This window comes from Macaca thibetana, chromosome 7, assembly GCF_024542745.1.
Source record: "Macaca thibetana thibetana isolate TM-01 chromosome 7, ASM2454274v1, whole genome shotgun sequence".
NCBI classification, from domain to species: domain Eukaryota; kingdom Metazoa; phylum Chordata; class Mammalia; order Primates; family Cercopithecidae; genus Macaca; species Macaca thibetana.
Window position 1 is genome coordinate 125,157,269 of NC_065584.1, and position 18,083 is coordinate 125,175,351.

At 51.1% G+C, this 18,083-nt stretch overlaps 2 protein-coding genes across 5 annotated transcripts in view; one reads left to right on the top strand and one right to left on the bottom strand.

The window, feature by feature from the left end:
• The window catches only part of RMDN3 (regulator of microtubule dynamics 3), a 138,134-nt gene that overhangs the window by 11,819 nt on the left and 108,232 nt on the right, over nucleotides 1-18,083 (bottom strand). Inside the window, exons 2-5 of one of the 2 annotated variants that reach the window (XM_050799514.1) lie at nucleotides 7,805-7,872; nucleotides 7,206-7,399; nucleotides 4,580-4,772; nucleotides 4,019-4,162 (exon numbers count right to left, since the gene is read on the bottom strand). In XM_050799514.1, coding sequence (XP_050655471.1) covers nucleotides 4,019-4,162; nucleotides 4,580-4,772; nucleotides 7,206-7,392 — 524 coding nt within the window. In that variant the 5' untranslated portion in view covers nucleotides 7,393-7,399; nucleotides 7,805-7,872. Of the gene's footprint in view, nucleotides 1-4,018; nucleotides 4,163-4,579; nucleotides 4,773-7,205; nucleotides 7,400-7,804; nucleotides 7,873-18,083 lie in introns of those variants that run through there. The other variant, XM_050799515.1, reaches the window with a different exon arrangement.
• Nucleotides 8,630-13,327, top strand: LOC126959874 (uncharacterized). 3 transcript variants are annotated; one of them, XR_007727658.1, is made up of 3 exons: nucleotides 8,630-9,340; nucleotides 11,021-11,200; nucleotides 12,812-13,327. XR_007727658.1 is itself a non-coding variant. In XM_050799584.1 (2 exons), the coding sequence occupies exon 1, from the start codon at nucleotides 10,481-10,483 to the stop codon at nucleotides 11,135-11,137; it is 657 nt and encodes a 218-aa protein (XP_050655541.1). In that variant the 5' UTR covers nucleotides 9,622-10,480; the 3' UTR covers nucleotides 11,138-11,200; nucleotides 12,812-13,327. The 3 variants fall into 3 exon arrangements, 2 of the variants coding, with proteins under 2 accessions (XP_050655541.1, XP_050655542.1); XM_050799584.1 differs by lacking the exon at nucleotides 8,630-9,340 and having other exon boundaries at nucleotides 9,622-11,200; XM_050799585.1 differs by lacking the exon at nucleotides 8,630-9,340 and having other exon boundaries at nucleotides 9,622-11,200; nucleotides 12,838-13,327.

Sequence of the window (18,083 nt, forward strand, 5' to 3'; positions counted from 1 at the left end):
AAAGGCAAAATGGATAGATGGTTTATCTGGAACAGAAAGCTGGAATCACATCATCTCCCTTTGCTAGAAAGAGGGGGAGACCCTATTTCTTGCTGGGTTGAGGACTGCCTCAGCCAATCAGGAGTCCAAACAGGAGTCTCTCTGCCTCCAGTACCCCCAGGGAGGGACCTAGCCCTGCTGGAGCCCAGGCATCAGCACAGAATCCCCTGGGACCTGACCTGTGATACTGCCATCCCTCTGGATCCTAAAGGCCCAGCTCCCAAAGCGAAGAAGAGAGGTCAGGGGGCCTTGCTGCCACAAACAGAGTGAAAGCTGGTAGAGCCCTGTGAGGCAGGGAGGCTCCAGGGAACCCGGCACTTTAAAGAGTGGACTTTAATTGCATCTCAGCCCCACTTTAAGGCACTCTCCTCATCAATCTGAAACCCTACCGCCTGGAGCAGCTACTGGGGCCTCAGAAGAGATTAATCACATGCCAAGGGCTACCACATTTACACCATTCTCTTTCACCTTCCACCTCCCGGACTAACCCAACCAGTCCTTGGAGAAATCTACCACAGAGAAGTGACCCTTTTAACATAGCCTGAGGCTTTTGAGATCTGCCAGGGACTAGCAGGGACCTTTGAAAAGGTCCTTTGGTCCCGTGCACTCCGGAGGACTGGAGTTCCCACAGTGGACCAGAGACCCAAGGCTCCCTCTGAGCAAGGAGACTGCCACTCTTAAGCAGTAATGAAGGACTCAGTTATGCACATCTCCCCTCCTGGCAATTAAGTTTCTCTTAACTCTACCTAAACCATGTTAGAGACTGAGTATGAGGTCTTCAAAGATGACATGGGTCCTGACCTTGAGATAAGACCCAACTTGGTGAGGCCATAAATGCCCAAGAAGGAGTCTTCACGATGAGGCTGCAGGCAATCTCTCTTGGCTGAGATGCCTGGGAAGGCTTGCTGGAGGAGCTGGTGTTTTAGGGCAAGTTGGGTTCTGACAGGGAACTCAAGCTGTGTTTGGTACAATGCCCAGGGAACAAGCTCACAGAGCTGCACAGTGATTCTGCCTCTGCCACCCTCAATCTCCTGAGACCTCAAAGTTGTTATTTGGAAGAAGGAATACAGCTTTCAGTGAAATCAAGCAGCCCATCAAATCTCAGCCCTTCATCCCTCAAAGCAGCTCTCCTTGCCCCAAGACACAGGTTCAAAGCCATTTCAGAGTTTGTAGACTCCTAGAGCTCCCCCTTGACCTACATGGCAATGACGATGGCACAAAGAATCATTCACCACGGCCACTGCCCTAGAGAGCAGCCAGCTCAACCACAGAGTGTTGCACCACCACCTGCTGTCATGCCACGGGACTGGGCATGGGACACAGCCTGATGGAGCTATAATTAAGAAAGCCACCCCTCCCCTTGCCCCATCACAGGTGTCTGGCAGCTCTGGCCTGCTCCTTGTGGCCTTGGGAGTCCCAGTGAGCACCCCTAGCAGTGAAGGTCCCACAGATGTCCCTGGTTAACTGCTCTGGCTCCCACTGACCCCAGAAGTTTGTACTTATCTTTTTGAGGTGGAGTCTTTGTTGCCCAGGCTGGAGTGCAGTGGTGCAATCTTGGCTCACAGCAACCTCCACCTCCTGGGTTCAAGTGATTCTCCTGTCTCAGCCTCCGGAATAGCTGGAATTACAGGCGCCCACCACCACGCCCAGCTAATTTTTGTATTTTTAGTAGACACAGGGTTTCACCATGTTGGTCGTCTGGTCTTGAACTCCTGACCTCAAGTGATCCACCCGCCTCGGCCTTCCAAAGTGCTGGAATTACAGGCCTGAGCCACTGCGCCGGCCTAGGACAACTTCTTTAAATCATCACAAAGAGGACCAGGTGCGATGGTTCATGCCTGTAATCTCAGCACTTGGAGGCCAATGTGGGAGAACTGCTTGAGGCCAGGAGTTCAAGACCAGCCTGGGCAACATAGTGAGACCCCATCTCTACAAAAAAATAAATAAAATTGGCTGGCATGGTGGCACATGCCTGTAGTCCCCACTACTCAGAAGGCTGAAGCAGGAGGACCACTTGAGCCCAAGGGGTTGAGGCTGCTGTGCTGTGATGGTGCCACTGAACTCCAGCCTGGGCAACAGAGTGAGACCCTGTCTCAAAACAAAACAAAAAACAGTCATGAAGGACCTCAAGTTGTGTTTGATCTGGGGCAGAGCTGTGACCTCTGCTTCTGTTCCACCTCCTTAGAGAGTTCAAATATCAATTCCCCACCCAAGTGGCCTGCTTCCTTGGGTTGCAGAGATGTTCTTTTACATCTCAGTGCCCACTGTCAACTACTTCCTCCATCTCTCTCTTCACTTCAGATGTATCAAATGTTAATTTCATTTTTGCCCCCTCTTTAACACAACTTCTGGAAGCATCTCTTGGCCCAGAGCCATTTAGGTAAATTGAATACAAAAGGGCCACCTCTGCTTGCCCTTGAGAATACAGATAATAGGGATCTGACAACCCAGGCAACAGCAGTCCCCCATGGAGGAGCAGAGCTCTTCGCCACCACTCCACAGGTTTCTGGAGGCCCCTGAGCAGTCATCAAATCCAGCGTTGGTGATAATGACGTGTCAGTCAACAATGGACTGCGCATATAACAGTGGGTGCATGATTATAATGGAGCTGAAAAATTCCTATCACCTAGTATTTACTTTTTTTTTTTTTTTTTTTTTTGAGGCAGGGTCTTGCTCTGTCACCCAGGCTGGAGTGCAGTGGCACAATTATGGCTCACTCCAGCCTCAAACTCCCAGCCTCCCAAGTAGCTGGGACTACCAGCCCATGCCACCATGCCCAGCTCTTTTTTTTTTTTTTTTTGAGATGGAGTCTCACTCTTATCTCCCAGGCTGGGGTGCAGTGGCATGATCTCGGCTCACTGAAACCTCCACCTCCTGGGTTCCAGCAATTCTGCTGCCTCAGCCTCCCGAGTAGCTGGGATTACAGGCATGCACCACCACGCCTGGCTAATTTTTGTATTTTTAGTAGACAGGATTTCAGCATGTTGGCCAGACTGGTCTCAAACTCCTGACCTCAGGTGATCCGCCCACCTTGGCCTCCCCCAGGTAGTTACTTTATGTAGAGATGTAGTCTTGCTGCCTTGCCCAGGGTGGTCTCAAGCTCCTGAACTCAAGCAATCCTCCTGTCTCGGCCTACCAAAGTGCTGGGATTACCATGAGCCACCACCATGCCTGGTTTTAACTGACTGATTTTAACTTCTAGTTTCCATTTGCCTGCTTAGAGCTAATTTCTCTGATCCAGCATAAAACTTGGCTGTTCTCTGCACCAGTCTTTCCCTTGAGAAGAAGGCTGGACAAGGAGAAATCGGCCTCTAGGCCTCACACAGGCTACCTGAATGATCGGAGCTAGCAGCAGACAAGGGCAGATGCTGCTAGTGACAACATCAGACTCTATCCTTGGGACCAAAGTTTCAAAGTGGTGCTAGTGGTTTAAACTCAAAACGCCCTTAGCATGACCAGACTTGGAGGAGGCTGTCCACCAGACTCCTGCCACCTGCCCCGCCTCAAAGAAAGGCCTATCGTCAGCCCTCCTGGGCCACTAAGAACTCAGGACATCCACCTCCCACCTGTAAAAATGCAAAAGATCACAGGCAAGGCTCCCCTGTGGGAAGAGGGTGACTCCCAGGGAGGAGCATGCTTCGTGCTTAGACATCTAGGTACAACAGCTCGGCCACCCAAGGAAAGGAACAAAGTCAAACAATGCTTATCAAGTCCTTGTGATAACACAAAAACGCCCAAATAATATATCATAACTTTGTAATAAACTAAGATAACAGATGTAAGCAATAACTGCTATTAACATCTACATTTGTCTGAATGACATAAATTGGATGGGTTTTTCGTTTCAACTCTTCTGTATTATACTCTTACCTGTTCCAAAAATTATTTGCAGCAGCTTAGTTTGGATTTTCCATTGATAATACTTTTACAAAACACCACCTGGCTGTAGCCATAACTGCCTCCAGGAGAGACAACTCACCCCCCTTCACTCTCAGCATCTGTGAATGTGGCTCCCGAGGAGGCCGTGAAGTAGACAGAGCTGGAGCCAGTGGAGTCACTCCTCTCCCGGACAAACGGAAACCTTCGTCGCCGAGCCACTCTCTGGTTCTCTTCCATGTGGGATCTGGAAAGCAGGCCCCATCCCGAAGGGTACCATTAGGTCGCATCCAGCCTGTCTTTCTGCTCACCATGGGGTGCCTCTTACTACTGCTCCTCATTAAAGGGCCAAAAGCAGAGAAAATCCTAGGTCTCTAACCCTCAGGAGGGTAAGAAGGGCAGCTCCCTGGGCCCAGACCACACAGACAGACTAGGTTAGGCAAACAGAGCATTTCAGCTGCTACAACAGATCAACCATGAGAGTCCAGAAGCAGCAAGGAGCGTGTGCAAGGCGAGGTACCAAATGTACAGCTTCCACCCAGATTAGGCTAGAAGCTATAAAACTGGTTTCTTCTTTAGAGACAGAAAGCAAAGGCCAGAACACACCTCAGCTGAAAAAGCTGCAGGGGAGGGATAAAGCGGGAGAGGAAGCTGCATTACTCACCGGACCTCCCCAACAATCTCCCCGGCAAGTCCTCGCAGGCTGCTCCTCAGCTCCTCCACCTCTCGCCGCAGTGCCACAAGGCTGGTCAGCACAAAGTCGAGGCGGTCCAGCACCTTCTCCTGTCCTTCCCGTGGAAGGCTGGGCAGCACTGCGGCATCTCCAGCCCCACCTGAGACAGCCCGCAAGAGCATCACTGAAGGAAGGAGAATGGGAGCCAGTGACACCCAGGAATATAGTGGGGAAGAGATCTCACACCTAGAATTCAAGAACACCTGCTTTCCATTGGAAGAGAAGGCCCAGTGACGCTCAGGTAGCAGACGTTCACAGCCAGGTCATGGTAACAAGTCCCAAGAAACTACCCAGAGATCTCTAAACAAGAGTCCTCTGCCCCAAGAACCTTCCATACCAGGGCCCTTCAGGAATGCTGCACACCACGACAGATAATGTAAAATGCTTGCCCGAGTGTGGAATCTGAAGGAGGACAGCTGTCCTGCTAGAGTAAAAAAAAAAACCTTTACCTCACCGTATAGTGCCCAATACCAGGGAGTCAAAACCAACCACACAGCAAAACTAAAACTAAAACAGCTCCATCACATTCTGATCTCTCACTTCACAAACGATAGTAGGGAAAACTTGGGAGTTTCTCCCAGAACTTCATTTAGTGTATCAGAGAAGGACTAGGAGAAAGGGGGCAGTTGCTAAGAGAAGAGGTACACCAGAAAAAGCCCATCCAAACCACCTCAGAAACACACCATTACTAAGCCCTGCTAACCCAACCCTAGGCCTCACTCTTTTGAGTAAATTCCAGCAGTGAAATGGTAGCAAAGTGACAGCCACCTATGGTAACTGGACTGAAAAATGCAAAAACAAAAAGGAAACCAGAGAGGCAGGACCCCACAATATGGCAAGCATAAATCCCTTCTTTAAGGAAATCTGGTTAAAAAAAAAAAAAAAAAAACTAGGCCAGGCCACAACACACATCCAATAATGCTCAAGAATGTAGAGCAAGAAAGATCTCTGGGAATGTGGCCACTTCTAATCTCAGAAGAAAGACTACTGCGAAGCAATTAACAAACAAAATACAAGGGAAGGAAGCACACTGCAATACTAGATTACCACCAGATTATAAAATGCTGACAATCAGTTGCAATCTAAGGTGATAGCTCTTTGAAGACTCCTCCAGAACTAACTTTTCCAAACCATCTAACACTGGCAATCAGAGAAAACACTCACTTCCAATTAGCGTGGGAGTGAGATAATGTAAACGCTCCTCTTGGCCAGGTGTGGTGGCTCACGCCTGTAATCCCAGCACTTTAGGAGGCCGAGGCCAGGAGTTTGAGACCAGCCTGGCCAACATGGGGAAACCCCATCTTTACTAAAAATACAAAAATTAGCTGGGCATGGTGGCGCACACCTGTGATCCCAGCTACTTGGGAGGCTGAGGCATAAGAATCACTTGAACCCAGGGAGGTGGAAGTTGCAGTAAGCCAAGATCATGCCACTGTACTCCAGCCTGGGCAACAGAGTGAGACTCCATCTCAAAAAAAAAGAAAAAAAAAGAAAAGAAAAGAAAAAAACACTCCTCTTGCACAAATATGGTAGTAGTTTGAACCAGCCCTAGATCCTTTGCTCAAACGAATTAACAAATCTGCAAATTTGAAAGAACTACTCATTTCAGCTGTGCGGGCTGCCAGCCACATTCAGCTTCAATTGCATTAAGCGTGCTCCTAGCCCTATGCCGTAGAAACTCCACTGGACCAGGTGACCAGGCCCAACAGGCCCAACCTTGCCACTTAATCTGTGACAGCCTCAGGAAAGTTACACAGTCTTTTTGAATCTTGGTTTCCTCATAGGAGGGATTAAAAAACAAAACAAACAAAAAAACTTGAATGAGATAGTTTCCAAGTTGTCTTCAAATTCAAATATATGATTTAATACATAAGCCTGAAGACTTTTAATCCCTACAAGATTATTCTTTTTGCCCTCTTTTGGATTCTACTTATTACACACCTCACCCAACACTAAGTAAGTGCCTTTAACACCCACATAGCACTAGTGTGGCCAGAACTAAAAGTGAAAGCTAAGCAGTCTTTTTGAAATATACTTGCTTGGGAATACAGGGTAAAGAGTAGAGAAAACCATGACTGCCTTTTTTTTTTTTTTTTTTTTTTTTTTTTTGAGACGGAGTCCCACTCTGTCGCCCAGGCTGGAGTGCAGTGGTGAAACCTCAGCTCACTGCAACCTCTGCCTATTGGATTCAAGCGATTCTCGTGCCTCGGCCTCCCCAGTAGCTGGGACTACAGGCCGCGCCATCACGCCCGGCTAATTTTTGTATTTTTGGTAGAGATGGGGTTTCACCATGTTGACATCTGGTTGAATGTTGGTCAGGCCAGTGTTGAACTCCTGACCTCAGGTGATCCGCCTGCTTAGGCCTCCCAAAGCGCTGGGATTACAGGCGTGAGCCACCGCGGCCGGCCCGCCGACTGCTTTTTCAACAAGCTTCCAAAAAAGTGAAACCCTAAGGCGCTTCTCTACGTTGCCCTGTCCCACAATCTCCACCAAAAGCAGCCTAGACCCCAGGCCCATCAGTCTGCAGTGACCGCGGTCTCAGGAGACGGGCTCCTACCCTGGCGTCCGGTCTCTGAAGTCTGCGTATAGTCCAGGGAGTTGGGCAGGCTCTGGCTGCGGCCATGGCGCTGGGTCCGTTTCCATCGCTGGCTGTAAAGGAGGCACAGGAATCCAAGGCCGGCGGCGGTACCCAGCAACAGTCCCAGCCCGGCACGGGCACCACCCAGGGCTCCCAGTCTAGACATGCTGCACCTGCGGCCAGCAGAAGCCACCGGGAGCAGGCGGGCGGGCGGGCGGGCGTAGGGAGAGAGAGAGATTCGTGAGTCTGGTAAACCCACCCCCAAGGCAGAACCCCGGCAGGTACCCCCTTGCCCAAACCCTGAGCTCCTGACTACCTGCATCCCAGTCTGAACCCTAAGGCTTCCTCCAGCCCCCTGGGCCCCACTGCCGCTCCCCTCACCCAGCCTGGACATAGCCACCCCTCCAGCACATCCTCCGATCCGGGTCACAGAGTACGGCTTCTGGGCCTTCAACCCTCCACCTCAGCCTCACAACACTGCAGACCACAAACCCGCCGCCCTGGCTGCAAACTCCCGGCCTTCCCCTGCGGCCCAGGAACGCGCTCTGGCCTGGCAGGAGACCCACTCAAAACCTTACCCCGCCGCCAGCCACCATGGCAGCAGCCGCCGCGGGCTCACGCTGTCAGTGACCGTGACGTCAGACAGACGGCGCCAGCGGCTCGGCGCCCGGAGGGAAGGCGCACGGAGATGACCACGCCGGCCCCACCCCCGGCCTGTTTCCCTCCGGAGCGAGGCCACGGGCGCCGGCGGAGGGGCGGAGTCAGCACAGCGCAAAAGGAAAGCAAAAAGGGTCCGAAGGCTGAGGAAAGGCGGGAAAGCGGGGAGACTTCTTGGGCGGACGCTGGCGCAGTCACCCTCACCGTCCGGCATCCAGGCCTCCATTTCCCTCCGGTCACACCGGCTTACTTGCTGCTCCCGGAATACGCTCAGCATATTCACACTTTCTCCCTGCGCTTCTGCCCGGACCTCCCCTCTGTACCTGGAAAACGTCACCCTCTCCCCACATTTTATTTTTATTTTGTAGAGACTGGGTCCCGCTCTCCGGGTCTCCAGCGATCCGCCTGCCTCGGCCTCCCAAAGTGCGTGAGCCGCCGCACCCGGCCATAAACCTTAAACCTAACGTACCGTTTTATAATTCTATTTTACTCTGGTAATTGTATGCAACTTCTAATTTTGGCAACTAAAAAGACCGATTTTATGGACTACGATGACGACTGTATTGTGAATATTTCTTAAGAGTTAAAATTTTCTTTAGTGAAAGAAGAAAGTTCTAGGCCAGTTCTCCCAATACCCTTGACTAGATCTTATATTTCTTTACGCTTTAATTGTGAGTTACTGTATACATGTAAGAATACAGGAGGCCTGCGGTGGTGGCATGTGACTGTAGTCCCACATACCCTGGGGGCTGAGATGGGAGGATCACTTGAGCCCAGGGTGTGGAGGCTGCAATGAGCTATGAGCACTCTGGGCAACAGAAGTCAGGATTTCGAGGCCACCCTGGCCAACCTGGCGAAACCCCGTTGTTAGGCAGGAATCTAGACCCAACATGGCAGCGTTACCAGGCTAGCAGGCCTTTTGTTAAAGACTCCCTTCACCCTTGTACACGCCCTCAGACTTACATGCGTCAGAGTTCCGGCTGGGCAGTCACACTCCCAGTGACCTGCAGCTCACGTGCATTCCACAAGTTCGTCAACAGCAATTTCCGTCGACAGTTTCCAAAGACCCCTTCCTCATGACCCTTACTCAACTCCTGCCCTAGTAGTTTCAAGACCCCCCAGGCCCTGTTTGCACAACCAGCTTCCCTACCTCTCAGGCTATAAGAAGCCCCCACCCTCCTCCCTCAGCGCGACTTCCTCGGCCCACACCTTTGGACTGAGGAACCTCGCCCGCAAGCCCTAATAAAAGCTATTCTCACTGCCATTTGCCTTGTGTCTTCGTTCCCGGTTCAGCTCCAGCCTCAGTTTACCTTTACATTTGGTGCCGAAACCAGGGAGGAGACCCCCTCCCCAGACCCCTGCTGGGTCGGGCAGCCTCTCCTCTCCCCGAGCTGGGATCCCCTCCTCAAGCCTGGCGCCGTCTCACCAAATTTAAGACTCAATTCGATCACTGCTGGGTAAGTTTCCCCCGTCCTGAAGGCTCCCTCCGGGAGTCCCTGTCCGAAACGCACGGCCGTGTCAGGGGCTCTCTCCCGTCAGCTGTGACCTCAGCACCAGGGACTAGGAGACGTCCAACCTCCCCGGAAGCCACCATACCCCGCACTCCGCGTGGCAGTGAGAGGACGCTCCCATTGCCTCCGGACTGCCCGCCTTAAGACCATGGGAACTACCCAGTCCAAACCAGACGGAAAATCCCCTCTGAGGTGCCTCTTGGCTAATTTCCAGACTTTAAGTCTCAGCCAAGACCTAAAAAAAAGCAGCTCATTTTCTTCTGCACAGTAGCATGACCGCAGTATAAATTGGATAATCAGTCTCAGTGGCCTGCAGAAGGCACTCTAGACTTTAACATTCTCACAGATCTGACCAACTTCTGCAAGAGACTAGGCAAATGGTCCGAGATACCCTATGTTCAGGCCTTTTGGGACTTGCGTTCTCGCCCAGATCTCTGCGCCCAATGCTCGTTAGCTCAAGTTCTGCTCGCAAAGTCTTTTCCCTCGGGCAAGGAGAGGGATGATTACTCCTCTTTTTCTGAGCCTCCTGACACCCTATCCTGGCCACCCCTCCGGTCTCCTGCCCAACCTCCTCCTTACCCTGACCCACTGTTATCCCCATCCTCGTCAATGCCGCCCCACCCTTCCCCCCTCCTGTGCCCTCACCAAACCCGACAGATTCTGTCTCACCTACCTCCACCTCCTCCCCTTCCTCGCCTGTCTCAGCCCATACTCGGTCCAGGACCGACCTCCTGTGTCCCTTATGAGAGGTGGCAGGCGCCGAAGGAGTAGTCTGGGTCCATGTGCCGTTTTCATTGGCAGACTTGTCTAAGGTTGAGGAGTGTGCAGGCTCCTTTTCGGCCAATCCTACTGGTTATATCAAAGAGTTTAGGTGTCTATGCCAGGAATATGATCTCACCTGGCACGACCTTCATGTCGTTATGACCTCAACCCTGTCTCTTGAGGAGCAGGAACGCATCCTAGCGGCAGCCAGGCAGCATGCTAACCAGGTTCATTTAACTGACCCTGCCATGCCAGGCAGTGCTCTCGGCTGAGCCCAACTGGGACTACCAGGTGGGGCAGGCAGGCTGCCGCTGCCGCCAAGACATGATGGTTCAGTGCCTTCTTGCCGGCATGCAGGCAGCCTCTAACAAATCAGTCAACTTTAACAAACTAAAGGAGGTAGTCCAAGGCGCAGATGAAAATCCAGCTGTTTTTCTTAACGGGCTGACTGAGGCACTTATTCAGTACACCCGCCTTGACCTTGTCTCCCCTGCAGGAGGAACCATCTTGGCCTCATATTTCATTTCTCAGTCGGCCCCTGATATCCAAAAAAAAAATTTTTTAAAGGCGGAGGAATGCCCTCAAACTCCCATCCAGGACTTAGTCAAACTGGCCTTCAAGGTCTACAACTCCAGGGAGGAAGCAGCTGAGGCCCAACGACAGGCCAGGCTAAAACTGAAGGTACAACTCCAAACCCAGGCCTTGGTAGCAGCCCTGAGGCTGGCCGGCTCCAGGAGCTCCCAGAAAGGAGGTACTCCCCGAGCGCCATCTGGTGCCTGCTTCAAGTGCGGCAACGACAGCCACTGGGCCAGGCAGTGCCCTAACCCAAAGGAGTCAACTCACCCCTGTCCGAACTGTCGGCAGATGGGCCACTGGAAGTCAGACTGCCCCAACCTAAGGACGGTCGCTGCGCCTTCACGTGACGACCCTCCTCCAGGTTTTGGAGGCGCCTTCCAGCTCCTCGACACTGAGGAAGATTGAAGAGGCCCAGACTCGGGGACCCCTCTCACTCTCGCCGAGCCGGGGTTATGCTCCAGGTAGTGGGTAAGTCCATATCCTTCCTTATGGACACGGAGGCTACCTACTCTGTTTTACCTTCCTTTAGTGGCCCCAGCCACCCCTCCACTGTCACGGTCATGGGAATTGATGGCACTCCCTCCACCTACCGCCAGACTCCTCCTCTGTCTTGCCGCTTGGATGGCTCCCTCTTCTCGCACTCATTTCTTATCATTCCTTCGTGCCCAGTCCTCTTGTTAGGACGAGATCTCCTCTCCAAGCTAGGGCCTCAGTTCACTTCCGACCCAACCCCTCCCCACACCTCGCGTTCCTCTTCCCCCTCCTCTCACCTGACAAACCCCGCCAGGCTGACCCCCCACTCCCGTTTCCAGTCCCCATTAACCCTAAGGTGTGAGACACCTCCACCCTGATCATTGCCCAGCACCACACTCCGGTCCACATCCGGCTAAAAGACCCTTCCAAGTTCCCGTCTAGACCCCAGTTCCCTATCTCCCTTGAACATCGACAGGGATTAAAACCTATCATTACATGCCTGCTCCGACAGCCCATTCTAGTTCCTGCCAGCTCACCATGCAATACTCCTATCCTGCCTGTACGGAAAAGCTCTGGGGACTATCGCCTCGTGCAGGACCTACATCAGTGAGGCAGTCGTCCCTACCTTTCCAGTAGTTCCTAATCCATATGCACTCCTCTCACGAGTTTCCCTGACCCTACTCATTTCACTGGCCTTGACCTGAAAGATACCTTCTTTACCATCCCTCTACACCCAGAGTGCCACTTTGTTTGCCTTCACATGGGAGGACCCAGACACTCATGTTTCTTCCCCGTTGACCTGGACTGTCTTGCCTCAAGGGTTCTGAGATAGCCCCCATTTTTTTCGGACAGGCACTGGCACAGGACATCTTCCTCTGCCCCCTAACCCATAGCACCCTTCTACAATACGTAGATGATCTATTACTATGTAGTCCTTCCTGGGAGTGCTCCCTTGCAGACACTGCTACACTTCTAAGTTTTCTAGGCAACTGAGGTTATTGGGTTACCCTGGCTAAGGCTCAACTTTGCACCCCTTCTGTCACCTACCTAGGCATACTACTCACACCCACTACAAAAAGCCTTACGGCAGATAGAATGAGCCTCATGAAAACTCTCCAGCCTCCTCAGGATGCGGAAGAGATCTTGTCCTTCCTAGGACTGCTAGGGTATTTCAGGCATTGGATTCCCAGCTTCGGGGTCCTAGGCAAGCCCCTCTACCAGGCTGCCAGGGAGACACCCACCGGACCGCTGTCCGACCCCTCCTTGGTCGCCAACTCTTTCAAGAAGCTTCAGGACTGTCTCCTTTCTGCCCCTGCTCTCTCTCCCCAACCCCCTTCAGCCCTTTCATCTATTCACCGAGGAGTGCCAGAAGGTAGCCACTGGCCTCCTAGCCCAGCCGGTTGGATCCACATACCAGGCTGTGGCCTATCTCTCCAAGCAGTTAGATCCCACAGTCCAGGGCTGGCAACCTTGTCTGCGAGCCCTGGCGGCTGCCACCGAACTTACCCAAGAGGCCCTTACTTAGGTGGTGGCAGTCATCTGTGGCCGGTTAAGTCCTACCCTTTCTAAGCCCCTTACTAATCATTGGCTTCTTGCTACTCATAGCTCCCTGTGTCCTCCACTTCATCCAGGACCGCATGAAAGAAGTCTCCCAGGTCACTTTCAATCAGCTGCTCCACCCCTATACCCAAGTTCCGACCTCCGAAAAACCCCACGATGACCCATACCAGCAGGAAGCAGCCGGAGGAACACGTCGCCCCATTTTCTTATTAGAAAGAGGTCGGAATGTTAGGCAGGAATCTAGACCCAACATGGCAGCGTTACCCGGCGTAGCAGGCCTTTTGTTAAAGACTCCCTTCACCCTTGTACACACCCTCAGACTTACATGCGTCAGAGTTCCGGCTGGGCAGTCACACTCCCCCATGACCTGCAGCTCACCTGCATTCCACAAGTTCGTCAACAGCAATTTCCGTCGACAGTTTCCAAAGACCCCTTCCTCATGACCCTTACTCAACTCCTGCTCTAGTAGTTTCAAGACCCCCCAGGCCCTGTTTGCACAACCAGCTTCCCTACCTCTCAGGCTATAAGAAGCCCCCACCCTCCTCCCTCAGCGCGACTTCCTCGGCCTACACCTTTAGACTGAGGAACCTCGCCCGCAAGCCCTAATAAAAGCTATTCTCACTGCCATTTGCCTTGTGTCTCCGTTCCTGGTTTGGCTCCAGCCTCAGTTTACCTTTACACCCGTCTCTACTAAAAGTACAAAAATTAGCCAGGCATGGTGGTGCGTGCCTGTAATCCCAGCTACTCGGGAGGCTGAGCAGGAGAATCACTTGAACCCGGGAGGTGGAGGTTGCAGTGAGCCAAGATGTTGCCACTGTACTCCAGCTTGGGTGACAGAGTGAGGCCTCCTCTCAAAATAAAAACAATAACAAAAACATATATATACTTTATTTTGGAGGAAATAAAAATTCATTTTCTCTGGAAACCTTCCCAGACCACCACCTTGGTGAAATTAAGCTTTTCACCCTGCTTTGCTCCTGTGGCTCCATGGCTCCACTGCCTCCATTACCCTTTTTTTTTTTTTTTTTAGACAGAGTTTTGCTCTTTCGCCCAAGCTGGAGTACAGTGGAGTGACCTCGGCTCACTGCAACCTCCGCCCCCGCTCCTGGGTTCAAGGGATTCTCCTGCCTCAGCCTCCTGAGTAGCTGGAATTACAGGCGTGCGCACACCTGGCTACTTTTTGTATTTTCAGTAGAGACCGGATTTCTACATGTTGGTCAGGCTGGTCTCGAACTCCTGACCTCAAGTAATCTGCTCGCCTCAGTCTCCCAAAGTGCTGGGATTACAGGCGTGAGCCACTGCGCCAGGCCCATTATACTCTGTTCTGTGATAATTCGCTTTCTAGTCTGTCTACACCACTGCACTACCCACTCTTCCAGGACGGGGTTCATTCCTGATTCATCCCAGGTCCCCTGTGCCTGGCACAGCTCTAATGCAAAAGCATCCATAAAAGCTGAATGCAGGAAGGAAGAAAAGGCATGACCGACAGCACACCCTGCCATTTTGACAGTGTGTTCTCAGCTGTGGCAGAAAGCTCAGTGGCAGAAGAACAATTTCTCCTCTCTGTACCAGGGGAGGAAGCTCTGCGAGATAAACAGATTGTGATGAGAGGCTAGGCCAAATGGGCAGACTAAGCAGAGGAATTCATTTCCCCCTGGATATTAAAGATGTTATCTGGCAGGCGCGTGTCTGCCAGGGCAATCAGCAGTGTGGCGGGTGGTTCTGGACAGAGCTCTTTATCTTGTGCTGCATCTGCAGACCAGCTTCGCAAATGTAATAAAGGCCTGGCTGCCTGAGATATGCATTGCCCACCTTCCCACCCCCTCCACAGCCCAGCCGGAGAAGAGAGCAGACCAGACCCCAAACTCTCGTCCTGCCCTCTGCCCAGAACATCTGCCTCATCTACCTGGCTCTTCCAAGAGAAGTGACAAGTCAAATGCCTTGAGATGGTGGCCTTACCCTTGTGTATAAAGTTTAAGGTTCTTGATGCCTTAAAAAATAATTCTTTTTTTAGGCCGGGCATGGTAGCTCACACCTGTAATCCTAGCACTTTGGGACGCCGACTTAGGTGGATCATGAGGTCAGGAGTTCAAGACCAGCCTGGCCAATATGGTGAAACCCCATCTCTACTAAAAAATACAAAAATTGACTGGGTACAGTGGCTCACACCTGCAATCCCAGCACTTTGGGAGGCCAAGGTAGGTGGATCACGAGATCAGGCCAACATGGTGAAACCCTGTCTCTTCTAAAAACACAAAAAATAAATTAGCCAGGTATGCCATGATCTCAGCTCACTGCAACCTCCGCCTTCCAGGCTCAAACTATCCTCCCACCTCAGCCTCCTGAGCAGGTGGGACTACAGGTACATGCCGCCATGCCCAGCTAATTTTTAAAATTTTCTGTAGAAACAGGGTCTCCCTGTATTCCCCAGGCTGGTCTTAAACTCCTGGGCTCGGGCATTCCCCCTGCCTCGGCCTCCCAAAATGCTGGGATTACAGGCATGAGCCACCATGCCCAGCCCTTTTAGAAATATATATATGTGTGTGTGTGTGTGTGTGTGTGTGTGTGTGTGTGTGTGTGTGTGTATAGGGTGCGTCATAGGTAAGTATCATTCACACCAACTTGCAAGCCCAACAGTAGTGGGATTGTTGACATCTTCACTAACACTTGATATTTACAGATTTTAACATTTTTATTTATTTATTTTATTTTTTGCTAACCTGTAAAGCACTAACTCACTGCAGATTTAAAATGTAGCTTAGGCTGGGCATGGTGGCTCATGCCTGTAATCCCAGTACTTTGGGAGGTGGAGGCCGGAGGATTGTTTGAGGCCAAGAGTTGGAGACCAGCCTGGGCAACACAGTTAGACTGTCTCTACCAAAAAAAAAAAAAAAAATAACTGGGGATGGTGGCATGTGGGAGGTGAGGTGGGAGGATGCCTCAAGTCCAGGAGCTCAAGGTTACAGTGAGCTTTGATCACACCACTGCACTCCAGCCTGGGTGACAGAGCAAGACCCTGTCTCTAAAAAAAAAAAAAAAAAAAAAAAAAAAAAAAAAAAAAAAGTGGCTGGGCGCGGTGTCTCACACCTGTAATCCCAGCACTTTGGGAGGCCAAGGCGGGCCTCCTGAAACCATCCTGGCTAACACGGTGAAACCTCGTCTCTACTAAAAAAAAGTACAAAAAAATTTGGCCGGGCATGGTGCAGGTGCCTGTAGTCCCAGCTACTCCGGAGGCTGAGGCAGGAGAATGCATGAACCCGGGAGGCGGAGCTTACAGTGAGCCAAGATTGGGCCACTGCACTCTAGCCTGGGCGACAGAGCGAGACTCCTCAAAAAAAAAAAAAAAAAAAAGAAAAGAAAAAAAAAAACTAATTTAGTCTTCTGCCTCCTGGTGTTGCTTCTGTGCTTGTTTAGTTGGATCTGGTACTGTTACCGCAACATGACCGCAATTCTTTTTTTTTTTTTTCAGATGGAGTCTCGCTCTGTTGCCCAGGCTAGAGTGCAGTGGTGTGATCTGGGCTCACTGCAACCTCCACCTCTAGGGTTCAAGCGATTCTTATGCCTTAGCCTCCCAAATAGCTGGCACTACAGGTACATGCCACCATGCCCAGCAAATTTTTCTGATTTTATTTTTTTCAGAAGGAGTCTTGCTCTGTTGCCCAGGCTGGAGTGTAGCAGCTCGATCTTGGCTCACTGAAATCTCCACCTCCCAGGTTCAAGCGATTCTCCTGCCTCAGCCTCCCGAGTAGCTGGGACTATAGGCGCCCGCCACCACGCCCAGCTAATTTTTTGTATTTTTAATAGAAACAGGGTTTCGCTGGGCAGAGACCAGCTGCCCAGGCTGGTCTGAACTCCTGACCTCAAGTGATCTACCCACTTCAGCCTCCCAAAGTGCTGGGATTACAGGCATGCGTCACCATGCCTAGCCAACTTTTTGTATTTTTAGTAGAGTCAGGGCTTCATCATGTTTGCCAGGGTGGTCTCTAACTCCCAGCCTCAGGCATTCTGCATGCCTTAGACTCCCAGAGTGCTGAGATTACAGGCGGGGGCCACTGCGTTGGCCCTCAATTCTTTCAGGAAGCCCCAAAACCTGTGAAATGAACCATCCTCCCAGCTGTGCTTGCTTACAGAAACAAAGGCCAGGTGCCAATAATCAGGAACCAGCCACGAGATGAACTGAACTCAGCAGTGCTGCCTTGACCTGAATTACTGCTTCGCTGTTATACTAAAATCTCCACCCGGTGCGGAGAAGTGTACCCAGGTAAGCACAAACAGTACCAGGTGCAAAAAGAATCTACACACTCCAGCTGCTCCTGGAAGAATCCATCCAGGAATCCCTACCCTAGTCTTCACCTATCTGCCCAAAAAGCCCTTAAGATCCCCCTTTACCCAATGTCCAGGGAGCAGGTGCTTTGAGCAGAAGCTCCCCTTTTCCATTCCTTGACCAGTGAACGTTTCTGCTCTGCTTTACTGAACCCGGTTCCATTCTATTGGCGAGAACTGCACTGGGTGGGTCAAGTGACCCTCCCTTGAGGGCGGTAACAGTACCTGCTTTGTGAAGCAGCAGCTGCAGAGATTCTGGTGCTTGCCATGGCCATGAAAGCTCAAGGAAGAAGACTGGGAACAACGATCATATTTATTTGAAGGTGGTGTGGCAGGATAGTTCTGTAGCACAGTTTAAGAGGCGTATACCACCTGGTAAACTGATGAGAGCCTATTGTGAATAACAGGGTTTGTCAATGAGGCAGATCAGATTCAGATTTGACGGGCAGCCAATCAATGAAACAGACATACCTGCACAGCTGGGAGGATGAATACATAATTGACGTGTTTCTGCAGGAGACAGGTGTCTACTAAAAAAGGAACCTACTTTACTCCAAACCTGTTCTTACAGACCAAGATTATATCCTCAATTAGAAAACTGCAATTTGGTTTCATTACATCCTGACCAATACAGTATAGTTCTATTTCATTTTCACCTTCTCCTTTCCTTTGTTGTACATACAGTAACGGGTGTGTGTGTACCAGCATATTGCATTTGTGTTTCTGTTTGTTTTTTGTAAAATGGCCAAAGGTGTGTTCTGATTACTGCTTCAGAACAAGTGGAGATGAGATTTCTGGGCGACAGAGCGAGACTCTTCAAAAAAAAAAAAAAATAAATAAATAAATAAAGGACATCAAGTGGAGATGGGACTGGGAAAATACTGGTTCTGTGAAAATACCCCCTTTCTCCATTCGTAGCATGCTCATTCATCTCATCTTTTTTTTCATATATTTTAGACGGAATCTCGCTCTGTTGCCCAGGCTGGAGTGCAGT